At 42.1% G+C, this 12,998-nt stretch overlaps 1 protein-coding gene across 2 annotated transcripts in view; it reads left to right on the top strand.

Annotated features, from left to right (window-relative positions):
* Positions 1–12,998, top strand: part of Myo3b (myosin IIIB) — a 370,163-nt gene that overhangs the window by 253,367 nt on the left and 103,798 nt on the right. Inside the window, exon 28 of one of the 2 annotated variants that reach the window (XM_042694122.1) lies at positions 7,880–7,976. The exons of the other annotated variant lie outside the window; for it this stretch is intronic. Coding sequence (XP_042550056.1) covers positions 7,880–7,976 — 97 coding nt within the window. The remainder of the gene's footprint in view (positions 1–7,879; positions 7,977–12,998) is intronic. 2 annotated transcript variants of the gene reach the window in all.

The raw sequence follows: 12,998 nt of genomic DNA, 5'->3' as shown, positions 1-12,998 counted from the left end.
CCTCCTATATTACCTACAGAGCTAGGATTGCAGGCATACTCTATTGTGCCTGGCTTTTTGATCCAGATGGGGGTCTTACTAACATTTTGTCCTAGCTAGTCTTGAACAACGATCCTACTGATCTCTACCTCTGAACTAGATGGAATTATGAGCATAAGCCATCATGCCAGCTGATTTTTTTTGGTGTGTTTTTGACAGGGTCTAGGTATACTAACCTTGGCTAGCATAGAACTCACAAGTTAGACTCACAGTCCTCCTCTTCAGCCCCTTAGATGCTGGGATTGCAGGTATGCACTGCCACATGGGGCTTCTATGAGATCTTGAGAGCCCCAGGAAAATGAAAACCAAAAACCAGAAAACATAGGCAGGTCTAAAATTTTGCTGTGTGTGTGTGTGTGTGTGTGTGTGTGTGTGTGTGTGTGTGTGTGTGTGTGTGTGTGTGTGCTGGTACTGGGGCTTGAACTCAGGGCCTGGGTGTTATATTTTTTTTTTGTTTTATTTTGTTTTTCACTAAAGATGGTACTACACCACTTGAGCACAGCTCCATTTCTGGCTTTTGGGGGGATAATTGGAGATAAGGCTCTCATGGATTTTCCTGCCCAGGTTGGCTTTGAACCTTGACTCTCAGATCTCAGCAGCCAGGATTACAGGTGTGAGCTACCATCACCAGGCAAAATGTAGGCCAGAACGGTCTTGATCCTTCTGTCTCATCTTCCTCATGGCACTGGGCTCCTTCTAAAAAGGAAAGGGAGAGGAAAGTGGAGAAAGGAGGAGAAAGGAAGGGAGGGAGAGTAAATGCAGATTATCTTTTAAACATGTTTAAGTGGAGATCTATCATATAATACTTTAGAATTTATACTTTAGAGAAAACCTGCTTGACTTGAAATCCTGGCTGTGCCACTGTCCAGCTGTGTGAAGTTTGCCTTAACTGCCTCCGTTGTAAGTAAGATGGGGGTGAGGAGTGGGGCCTACCTTGGAGTTTCCATAAAGACATCAGGACAGTGCATGGAACGTGACAATCCACTATTATGTTCATTAAGTGAACATGATGAATCTTTCCTTAACTCTGCTTCCTCCTTTCCTCCCCCACACCTCTAAATCAAGCTGAGGTACACACTTAACCTTTTCCTCTAGTAATTTTCTTATCCTTGGCACCTGTCACACCACCTCCAGTCCCTTATCAGTCTTCTAGGATAGATAGGAACACATTACCATGAACTTTGTTACTTAAAAGCAGGGAAATGTGTTCCTTTAGGGTTCTGGAGACAAGAAATAAAAAAAAAATCAAGGTGTCGGTAGGACTGCTTTCTACTGAGACCCAGAGGGACAATGGCTCCATGTCTCTCTTCTAGCTCCTGCCCACAAGTGTCTGTAAGCAGAGAGCGTTTTCTTCAAACCCCAGCACTCCTACCTTCCTGATCTCTCCTCGCAGTAGCTGAACAAGACAGGTTTCCGCTCGGCATTTCCACCCTCGTCAACAGTGTATCTGAGTCAACCCTCCTCTTTCTTGTGTCAAGTTCAACAGGTTTCATCCTTCTATTTTCTTCCTTTCCTTTCCTTTCCCTCCCTCCCTCTCCCCATTCCCTCTTTATCTCCTACTCTTTCTCTTAGTTTCCTTCTCTTTCTCCTCTCTGTTTCTTCCTTCCCTTCCCTTCCCTTCCCTTCCCTTCCCTTCCCTTCCCTTCCCTTCCCTTCCCTTCCCTTCCCTTCCCTTCCCTTCCCTTCCCTTCCCTTCCCTTCCCTTCCCTTCCCTTTCCTGTATTAGAGCTTGAACTCAGGGCCTCTCATTCCAGCTTGGCTTTTTTTTTTTTCTCGAGTGGTAGGGTGGCCACACCTCTACTTCAGCTTTTTGCTGCTTAATTAAAGACAAGCATCTCATTGACTGCCCAGGCTAGCTTCACACTGAGATTCTGCGCTCAGGCTCCTGAGCAGCTAGGATAATAAGCATAGGCCTCTGGTGCCTGCCTTTCATCGCTCTATTTTCATTTGTGGACCTTCTTCCTTAGCCTAGCCTCGCTCACTGGTGCTCATCTGAGCCTGTTTTGCTGTCCTGTCATTCTTTCTTGTTTTTAGTGTGTTTTAATTGTACCAAAAGTTTTCACTATGGTACTTCATATGTGCACATATTTTCTTTTGCTCAGAAAAACACAGTCCATTGCTTTCTTTTCCTTTGCCACCAATCCCCTGTTGACTGACAGCTTTCTCTGAGGTTGCCTATGCTGTCTTCATACATTGTTGTCCCATATTTCAAAATTATTCATGCTCCATCCCTTTCCCATTCCCTTCATTCCTTTCTCCTATATGGTCTCATAATTAGAATTATATTATACACATATATACATACTAAGGGCCTGTGTGTGTGTGTGTGTGTGTGTGTGTGTGTGTGTGTATGTGTAATTACATATAGACACATACTCAGGGCCTGGGTGCTGTCCCTGAGCTCTTTTGCTCAAGGCTACCTCTCTACCAGTTTGAGCCACAGCTCTACTTCCTGTTTTCTGGTGGTTAATTAGAGCTAAGTCTCTGGTGGCCTTTGCTTCCCAGGATGGCTTTGAAATATGATCCTCAGATCTCAGCTTCTTGAGTAGCTAGGATTATAGGCATGGGCCAACAGCTCCTGGATGTGAATATGTTTACTGGGTTGGCCAAAGCCACCTGAGTTTGTAACTCTTACTATAGGGGTTTCTTCTTCTATATTCTGACAATCAAATGCTTTCCTATCTTATTTCCAAATAATCAAATCATTGCCTATTGCAGCCCTTATGGGTTCCATGGATAGGAAAACTGAGATTCCACCTGTTCTTCTCAGATTCTTATCACCAATAGAGAAAGTATTCGGAAATGAGACAAAGTAAGCAATTGGGAGGAAGTTTTTATTCAGGTTGAAAGTACATAGTCAACAGATCTGTGGGCTTCTCAAGAGAGACACACAGAAAGGGATGTTGGGCAATGTTTTTTGTTTTTTTTGTTTTTTTTTTTTCTTTTGTGAGGCCTGAACTATGAGCCTGGCCACTGTCCCTCAGCTCTTCAGCTCAAGACTAATACTCTACCACTTGAGCCACAGCACCATTTCCAGCTTTTTCTGTTTATGTGGTGCTGAGGAATCAAACCCAGGGCTTCATGCATGCCAGGCAAGCACTCTACCACTGAGCCACCTTCCCAGCCCCATGGACAGTGTTTCATGGGGAAACAGGGAAAGTTATTGGTGAGTTAAGGCATGGGAAAGAAGAGAAATTCTAGGAATTGGTCACGATGTTTGTGGAATAAGATTTACCTCTCCTTTGTAATCATTTTCATGGCATTTTGGGGCTATCTAAGGGCTTCAGGTGTAAGATGGGAATAGGTGAATCTGCAAGGGTAATGGTGTGGGGATGCCATTATAATGAAGCAAAGGGCTGTGGTCATCACCTTCTGCCGTGTTGGTCTCAGGCAGTTTTGAGTGGTCAAGATTTCTTACTATTTGAGTTCTCACATTATTTCCTATTGTAATATAGAGTCTCAGGTTGCATCAATCTCTAGCCACCACTCAGTCTGCCTTTTAATTCCCCTATGCTCATCTAACACTACCTCAGCATGAAGACCCAGTTCAGCTTTTCTGGGAAGTACAAATGGCTAGTCAAACTCAATCAGATTATGGAAGGCCCCAACTTTTCCAGAGAACTCCACTCCCATAAATGCTTTGCTTCATTAAACAAGAAACCTGCAGGGACCTGCCTGATGTCCATCTCTGGAGAGGCCTCTGTTGCCATCTGCACATTCTCTGGCTTGGGTATTTTATGAATATTTCTAGCTACTGAAGTTCAGAATTTGTCAATCATATCATGTCAAATCCTGTAAAGCTTACTCATTCACCAAAGATGAATAACCTTACCTTTCTTTTCTCTCTCCCTTCCTTTCCTTTTTCTTCCCTTCCCTTCCTTCCCTTCCTTCCTTCCTTCCTTCCTCCCTCCCTCCCTCCCTTCCTCCCTCCCTCTCTCCCTCCCTCCCTCCTCTCTTTTTCTTCTTTCTTTCCCTTCCCCTCCCTCCCTCCCTCCCTTCTTCCCTTCCCCTTCCTTCCTTCCTTCCTTCCTTCCTTCCTTCCTTCCTTCCTTCCTTCCTTCCTTCCTTCCTTCCTTCCTTCCTTCCTTCCTAGCTTTCATCTATATCTCCATTCCTCCAAGCTTCTTGTTTGGTGATTAATTCATCAGAGGGATGCAGGTGATTGTAGCTGCCAGGACACACTTAGGTCCTGGACAATTGTGGATCCTGCTTTGAGCTCCATGGATTGATAAGCATTAACTTATTTATGGTTATCACCTCAAGTTTGACCCAAATTTCTCTCTCTGCTCTTCAAGAAAAGCTGGGGGATGGAGGTGCCGACTTCATCAAAGCTTTATTAGGAATATTCTGTAAGTTTTCTGTTTGGTTTCTATACTTCAAATAACTCTTAAAAATCAATATTTTGATGACTGAAGTGTAAATGAATAAGAAACACAGAATAACTTTTCTCCTCAATTTCATGAAGAGAAATTCTGTATATTTTTTCCCCTGGAACTGAGGCAGAGCTACTGGGGGCATTTGCTAGGTTCCATGTGAAGATGCTGCTGCTGCTGCTGCTGCTGCTGCTGCTGCTGCTGCTGCTCCTGCTGCTGCTGCTGCTGCTGCTGCTTCTCTTTCTGGTCAGGACATGGCACTTTCATTGGAGAGTCCCAAATGTGCTTTTGTGGGCTATTGATGCACTATTGTGCTATTTTTCTTTTTGGATCTCAAAGTAGGTACAGACAAAAGCCTTCAATCTCAGTGTCCAAATGGATGGCACCATCTGAGCTTTGATCACGAATAGATTTTGGTGAAGTTGAATTGTGCCTGAGAACAAGGTTAAAAGATTAGGTGTGGAGATTTTCCTTTTTAATAGGGAAATAGAAATATAGTTGTATTCCTAACGTGGGATCTTCTTTTTCATTTATTGTCAATTCTTGCTTTTATGTTTCTTATCACAGCAGGACAAGTGAGCTGGATCTACAGAATCTTTTTTTTTTGTTTTTTTGTTTTCTTTTCTCTTTGTCTTTTTTTTTATTGTGAGAATACCATACAGAGGGGTTACAATTACATGGGCAAGATAACAAGTACATTTCTTAGCAAGCATTGTTGCCTCCTCATTGTTTCCCCTTCCCATCCCTTCCCATACTCCTCCCCTCCCCCCACCTAATCCTCCTCCCATCCCCGACCAAAGTTGTTGTTTGTTTTTCGACATAACGACTTGTACATCTCATTGTTGCAATAGGTCCACCTGTATCCCTAGTTAAACATCTCATTGTTGCAATAGGTCCACCTGTATCCCTAGTTAAACAATTTGTTTTTTCCCTTCCCCTCCACAAATTATACCAACATCAAATACAGTGAAAGCAGGGGTTATACCATGGGGGAGGTACATACAAAGCAACATAGAAATTCATCTTATAAATGTGTTAGAACCAATTGCATGAAAAAAAATTTGAATACTTATCTTGAGGTTCATTCCCCCAACATCAACATATCTGACCTTCCACAGAATCTTTTAAGAGGAGTTAGCGGCACTCTAACCAGAGTAAGTTTATCCATCAAGAGATGTCAAAGGGGAAAGAGGGAGTCAGTTAATGAAATTCAAAAAAAAACTCTGGCTCTATTTCTTGACTTCTGCTTTTTTAAATTTGTTTTCACTGGCTACAATGCCTTTTGTGCAATAGAAATGTAATAAAGTTCAGTTTAAATTTTTGTCTTTTTGGTATTTGTAGCAATAATAATAATAGCAAGTAATGGGTTTTATCTTAACTAATACCTTAGTAGATGTCTAAATCAAGGTATTGATGTTTAACCAAATTGCATTCTAAAACCAGGCTATACTTTTCCCAGAACAAACAATGTAAGAACACACACACACACACACACACACACACACACACACACACACACACACACATTTTTAAGGTGATTCTAAGGGTTTGAATCAGGGTCTTGAATTTGTTAGGCTGGTGTAATACCACTGAGTCATGCCTCTATCCCTGTTTTTCATTAGTTACTGTTAGGATAGGATCCCAGTTTCAGCCTAAGCCAATGCCTGAGCCACAAGAGGCTTGCTACTAGGCTTCCTGTCATTGCTGGGATCACATGGCGCTGTATCCAAATTCCCTTCCTGAAGACTAAGTCTTATGGATTTATCTGCTCAGTATGATCTGATAATATAGTATTCCCCATCTTAGTCTCCTATGTAGCTTGGTGTGACAGGTACAAGCTATTATGCCCATCTATGGATTAAAAGGGGTCTCATGAATTTTTCTGCCCATTCTGGTCCCAAATTATGATCCTCCAATTCTTAGCCTCCCAGGCAGTTAGAATTACAGAGATTAGCCATTAGCACTTGACTTTATTCATTTGTTTTCCTATGCTCTCTGTCATGTTACATGCAAAATCATTATAACATCAACTTTTTACATCTTATGTGTCTTCCATAATATACCACAATTTCCAAATTTATAGCTGATCTTTGTTGGTTATATTTTGGTTTGAGTGATTAAAATTTCTCCAAAATACAGATGATGCAAAAGTGTAGATTGCCCTTCTTAACCCAATTGATGAGTAATGACTGCTTAGAAGTGTGGCTCACAGCCCTAGCCAAACATTAAAAAATGATCTAGGGAGCTTTTAACTTAAGTCAGCCCCTACTCCCAAATTCAATTTCAAGAATCTCTTGGGGCTGGGTTTAGGCAAATTTCAGTCCATCCTGGATGATGCTAATGCACTGCCAGGATTAAAAGTCATTGATCTGGAAGCAGTGTCTCACACACTTTAACATGGATCAGAGTCCCCTGGAGAGCTTGTGAAAGATTGCCAATCCTCCCTTAGGGTTGCTGATGCACCAGTATTTTGCATCATGGTGACCAATATGCCTAATACAAACAACTTAAAGGAGGAAAGATTTGGTTTTGGTTTATGGTTTCAGAGGGTTCAGTCTGAGGTCACCCTTTGTCCCCAATGTACTTGGGAAGGACCTACAGCAGCAGGAGCATGTGGTGGAGGCTGGTCTTTACTTCTTGATGGACAGGAAGCAGAGAACAATAGAAGCAGCAGCCAGGAATAGTATACCTGCAAGGACCCACCCCCTGGTGATCTACTTCCTCCAGCTAGAACCTACCTTATACAGTTCCCAGAACTTCTCAAACTAGTGCCACTTGCTGGGACTGACTTTGTAATACATGAGTCTTTTATGGGAACGTTTCATAATTAAACCATTACAAATAAGATAGGGTGAGTCTCAAGGATTTGTCCGTCTAACAAATTTCTAGATGATGCTGGTGCTGCTAGTTGGGGTCTATACTTTGAGAACCATAATGAGAATGATTTTGAAGAGGAAGTTGAAGTTGACTTAGGGCTCAGTGGAAAAAGAAGGCCACAATTGATTAGTTATGGCTGCCATGGTCAGAGGAAGGAATAACTGTTGTCCTCACTCTTGAGAAATTCATAGGTAAACTGCTCTCAGTAACGAAGTGGAATGGGTTACTTCTGTCCATATGACAACTTGTTCTTCTAGCTACTGCATGCACCAGCTGGACTAGAAACTGGACTTCTGTCTAGCATGGTGCTGTCATATGATGCTTCTTCTCCAACTTTCTTACCTGGGGACCTCAACTAACTGCTTACTATTTGTTCTATCACCAGAGAGAAGTAGCTTGCTTTTCTATAAGTTTGAATTATTTTATCCAGTTTTCTGGCTAAGACTAAGCATTAAGCAAGACCTGGAGTCCCAGCGCAGGCTTGTTTTATTGCCCTACCCTAGAAGAATCTAATCAGGCAATAGAACCTAACCCTGCCTGCTTCTGGCCTTACCTTATACTTCTAAGTTGTTTTTTTTTTTTTTTTCCAGTTCTGAAGACCAACCAGAAAAGCCATCCAAAGGCAGAGCCTCACAATGGCCATGAAGAAACTTCAAGCATCTCCCTTGATGAAACTGAGAAATATCAGTGAGTCTTGTCTGTAGAAGTCCCTTGCTGTAGACTGGGGCACTTCTTTATACTATGGGTCCATAGTTTATTCCTTCTATTGCCACGTGACTTAGGCAAGATAGAGTGTTTCCATCAGATTCCCTGGACTTACATGTCATTCATTAGCTGTGGGCAAGTGTTTATTCTTCAAGGAAACATGAACACAATTTTGCATTCTTGTCATAGTCAAACCTATACTTAGCCTCATTTGATTAAAGCAATAGTTCTCAGCTGAGAGTGAGTCCCTCTCATCACTACCACAGGACAGTTGGCAATGGTTTTACAACTTTGAGGAGGAGGGTTGTGGCTATTAATATCTAGTAGATAGAAGTCAGTTGATGCTGCTACACCATGTAGCACAGTCTTCTGTAATAAGGAATCATACAGTCCAAAATGTCAGTAATCCTGAAGCTGGGAAACCCCAGATTTAGGCCAAAGCAAACAGGGAGCACTACAACTTCCTGTCTTCTCATAAGTTTGTGTTTGGGTAGAGTAGGGTTTGCTGAGGGCCACGATGTGATGTTTCCACTGGATATCTGGGCTGCTCAGTGTCTGAAGGATTGTGCCCTTGGTTAGATGTGAGATCAGACCAGGCTGTGATGCTAAGCCTGGAAAACTTAAAGAACTCATAAGCCTGTTCCTCAGGACAGGTTTCTAATCTAACTTCTCTCAGAAAAGGTTTCCAGCACCCAGGACATACAGGAGGGAGTGGGCCATGGAGAAGGAAGGATATAAAAGGAATGAAACTTGCCTTTTTTATTTTGCCCCAAATGACTATGAGGAACTACACAAAAGTTTAGTCAAGGATCTGGAAAAAAAGCAGGTTATTAGGGAATCTTTTGTATCTGGAAAAAGAGGTAGTCTTGACTTACAGTTTTTTAAATTATTTTTTTGAGATTTCCTAGTATATTTTTGAGACTTGTGTAAGTAGAATTCTCAATCTTCTCTTGAGGTCTCAAATTGCTATTGAACTACTTTGAAATAATCTACTTTGAATGACTTCCCTACATAGTTTTAAGAGCTCATTCAAGGGTAGTTGAACAACAGATCTAATACCTATTAGAATAATTAACTCAGAACTTCTAGCATGGCAGAAAGAACAACATTTGTCAGGTAGAAACCAGGTGCTGGTGGTTCACACCTGTAATTCTACCTACTCAAGAGACTGAGATCTGGGGATCACAGTTCAAAGTGAGCTGGGGCAGGGAAGTTTGTGAGATTCTTATCTCCAGATAAGCACCCTAAAAATCCAGAAGTGGAGTCATGGCTCAGTAGTAGAACACTGGTCTTGAGCAAAAGAGCTCAGAGACAGCCGCCTGGCCTTTGAGTTCAAGCCTAGACTGGCACAAACAAACAAAGTAATAACTGGCAGATAGAGACTTGGGTTCTGATCCCAGCATTGATAACTTTTAGCCATGTCACCCTGGGCAAGTCAGTGATAGACAATGTCATCACCTTCAGCCTAAACTCCCATTCAACTCGGAATACAACTGACTTGACTGAAAAACCCCAAGCTCTTTTCTGAAGGAACCTGACAATCTTACTCTATCAGTCTTTATTCCCATCTACCAGGCCACAGATCTTCCTGGCTCAGTAGGTCTGGCCACTTTAGGCACTGTATGGAAGTTTAGAATTTTCCTCTAAAGGTTCCCTAGTTGAATCTACAGCAAATAATCATATAGCAAACAGAGGAGCAGAAGAAAAGGACTGCAGTTTATTCACATGCACATGTACATGTGATCCACACAAACTACAAAACTATATGAAGGACCTGATGGTTGGGGTTCTTCATAGAGAATAGGAAAGTAGAGGACTGTGGGCAGCTTTAGTGGGAGAGAAAATAATTATTGAGGAAGAGAATGGGTGTGGAGAACAGATAATAATCTGGGGAAAAGTTCCTCTGGACTCTGGGTGTGGTGTTTGACTTTCAGTCTCTTCCTCTGAATTTGCTCTCCCACTGTCATGAAAAATCACTGGATCACACAATGTCATACAGAGATAAATGACAGGTTTGAAGTTTGAATTCAGATATTCTGTCTCTAACAGTAACAGCAGCTAACACTTGGCATTCATTAACAACGTCTTGGGGATTGTGCTAAGTGTTTTACATGTATTAAATGACCTTAACTGTGGGAGACACACCTATCTGATAATTTCTGAGAATCAGGATTTGAATGTAATGGTTTTTACTCAAACACTTCTACTTCTAACTAACACATTCTGTCTCGTTGGGCTTAGACCCTGAACGATCAATCCAGGACTTTTTTTGTGCTCTTAAGCCATAAATCACAACATAGTGGGTGGGAATATACTCATATTTCAATACAAGGGCTCACCCTCTGATTCATGGAGAACATTCCAGCACCCAATTTCTGGGAGAAAGCCTCCACCCTTCAGGAAAGGAATAGGTCCTTCCATCTGTGTATGGTGCAAAGTTAGGGTGGAGCTAGCCTGGAATTGAGAGTGGTCTGTGTTTGGGGTGTCAGATCTCAGCTCTACTTCCTCCTGTAGCCTGTAACTGTGTCTGGCAAATGACAGATGGGAATAGTCTTTTTAGGTTGTGGTGCTTTGTTCCTATGATGGTAATCCTCTATTTTAATACTGCTAACTACAATAGTTAGGATTATGCCCCTTAATTTAATTTGGCTGCATATGGCAACGCTTTCACCAGGCTTTTTATGTGACATTCTTTAGCACAGCCAGCCCGTTGTTGTGTAAAAGGAACTCCTAGGAAGGAGGCTGATAATGCTGGTGCAGATATTTTTTAATAGGGCCACTTGCAACAGATCCCCAGAGAAATGACTTCACTGTGGGCCGCTTCAGTGATGGTCAGAGTGACATGAGAGCCTTCAAAGTGCAGGCCACTCAGAGCCACAAGAGCTGGCAACTGAAGGAAGAGGAAAGGAGAGCAGGACTGTGGGGCTTGGAGCCAGTGGGGCTGACCTCAGAATTGATGAGCTGCAGCGGCAGCCTCCCAGTCAGCAGGGCCGACTGTGGGCCAGATTTTCATGTAGGCTGTGAAATACAGATTGCCACATAGCTTGACAGCACCCCGTGTGGGAGTCATCACAGCAATACATGGCACACTGAGATGATTGAACAGAATGGAACAGATCCTCCAGCAAGCATCCTACCTCTCTGGTGAAGCTGATGCAGTCCTGAGATAGAGGACCTTGAATGGAACCAGAAGGAAATGGCAGCATATGCAGCCTTCCTTTACAGAGGTTCATACGAGGTGGGAAATGCTCTGTATGTTAGCCCATTTGGGCAGAAAAAGATGTGCTTTGGTATCAGGTCTGAGTTTGAATCTAATTCAGCTACTTACAGGAACTGAGATGTTGGGCAAGTTCTATCCTCTCCCTAGATCTCAGCATCCTAAACTGGAAAATAATAGAGATGATAGAGAATATATGCAAGGAGCTAGAATAGTTCCAGTCACACTTATAATCCTAGCTACTCAGGCTGAGATCTGAGGATCCTGGTTTGAAGGCAGCTTGGGCAGACAAATCCAAAAGACTCTTGTTTCCAATTAGCCAACACAAATCTGGAAGCCGACGCATAGCTCAAGTGGTAGAATGCCAGCTGCAAGACAAAAGCCAAACTGAGCAAAAATGTGAGTACTGCCTGGCCTGCATGCACACATATACACATCACAAATACTCAGTAAGGAAGTGGTGATGGTTGGTTATCATGGTGTGGGTATAATAGTGTGCAATAATAGTAACAATGTTACTATTTAAAAGGTTTCTATAATATTAACTTCTTACAAAGGGTCAAGGGTCAAGACCTCTCTGGTTTATTATAGACTACAATAAACACTGAGTTTTTTTTTTAACACTCCAGAATCTTTTAACAATCTTCACTCTGTGTTTTAACTTGAGAGCTAACTTTTATTTTTGTCCTTGGCTGTCATCTCAAGTGTAAATCTCTGATTGACTCTGGGCCCTGACCTTACCTTGCCAACCTGGCCAGGGTGCCATTAGCATACCTACAGATGGTAACTTTCAAGGCTCCGCTAATCCTTAGTCATTTTAGACTTTCAAGATTTTTCAACTACTAATTGGTCACATTTATTTTCAAAACCTTTTGAAGCCAGAAACCTTATCACCAGCTGAAAGGCGCTTCAAGGAAAAAGATCTGTTTTGAGTTATATTTTTCCTTGTGGATTTGCTTATAGTCGTACATAAATATTTATCTGAACTATTTCAACAAACCTAAATCATCCATGATCCTTATGCAAAGGAACCTTTTAGAAGATTCATGTATGTCAAGAATGTCAGCAATCTCTTTATAGTATGAGGTTCCAAGAACCAGGGGCCTCTTTTCAAATAGTTGGAGCTGTTTGATGGTTTTCAACATGTCTTTTGTTTTCCAATTTCTCTATGTTTCTTCTCCTGTCAGTCCTTCTGAATACAATTCCTCTGCCAGTCCTTTCATTACCTATTGATATTTTGCTCATCCTCTAAGATCTCATTCTTAAGGCAGCAAGGCCTTGAGGAAGACTGGGCAGGACAAGAGTATCCTAGGTGGGAGAAACAGAGTGGGCAGCCAGCTGGGGGGCGGAGGGGACTCTTAGGAGGGGAAGGTGGGGGGGGGATGGTATGAAGCAGAACAATAATGAAGTAATGAGGAGTATGAGAGGCTTCAAAAGCTGCACAACATATTTTGGACATTTTTCCACAGGCTAAAATATGCAGACTCAGTTTTTGAGTGGATGATGATCTGCAGGCAAATCTCATTTGGCCTGTGCAATCTTTGTTTGAGTTTCTTAGTTTTCAACATATAAAAGTAGATAAGTTTTGAACCTTACAACTTTGGTGCAGGGTGGGGGTGGGGGAGGATGAGAAGGGATGGGAAGGGGAAACAAAGGAGGAGGCTACAATGCTTGATAAGAAATGCACTCATTATCTTGCCCATGTAATTGTAACGCCTCTGTACAGTATTTTCACAATTAAAAAAAAGAGGGATGATGAAGCAAGAGAAAAATAAAAACCAAGGATG

Source organism: Dipodomys spectabilis, unplaced genomic scaffold (genome assembly GCF_019054845.1).
Source record: "Dipodomys spectabilis isolate Male_0828 unplaced genomic scaffold, ASM1905484v1 ptg000174l, whole genome shotgun sequence".
In the NCBI taxonomy this organism is placed as follows: domain Eukaryota; kingdom Metazoa; phylum Chordata; class Mammalia; order Rodentia; family Heteromyidae; genus Dipodomys; species Dipodomys spectabilis.
The sequence above is the reverse complement of the archived record's forward strand: the minus strand, read 5'-3'. Positions and strand labels throughout refer to the sequence as shown.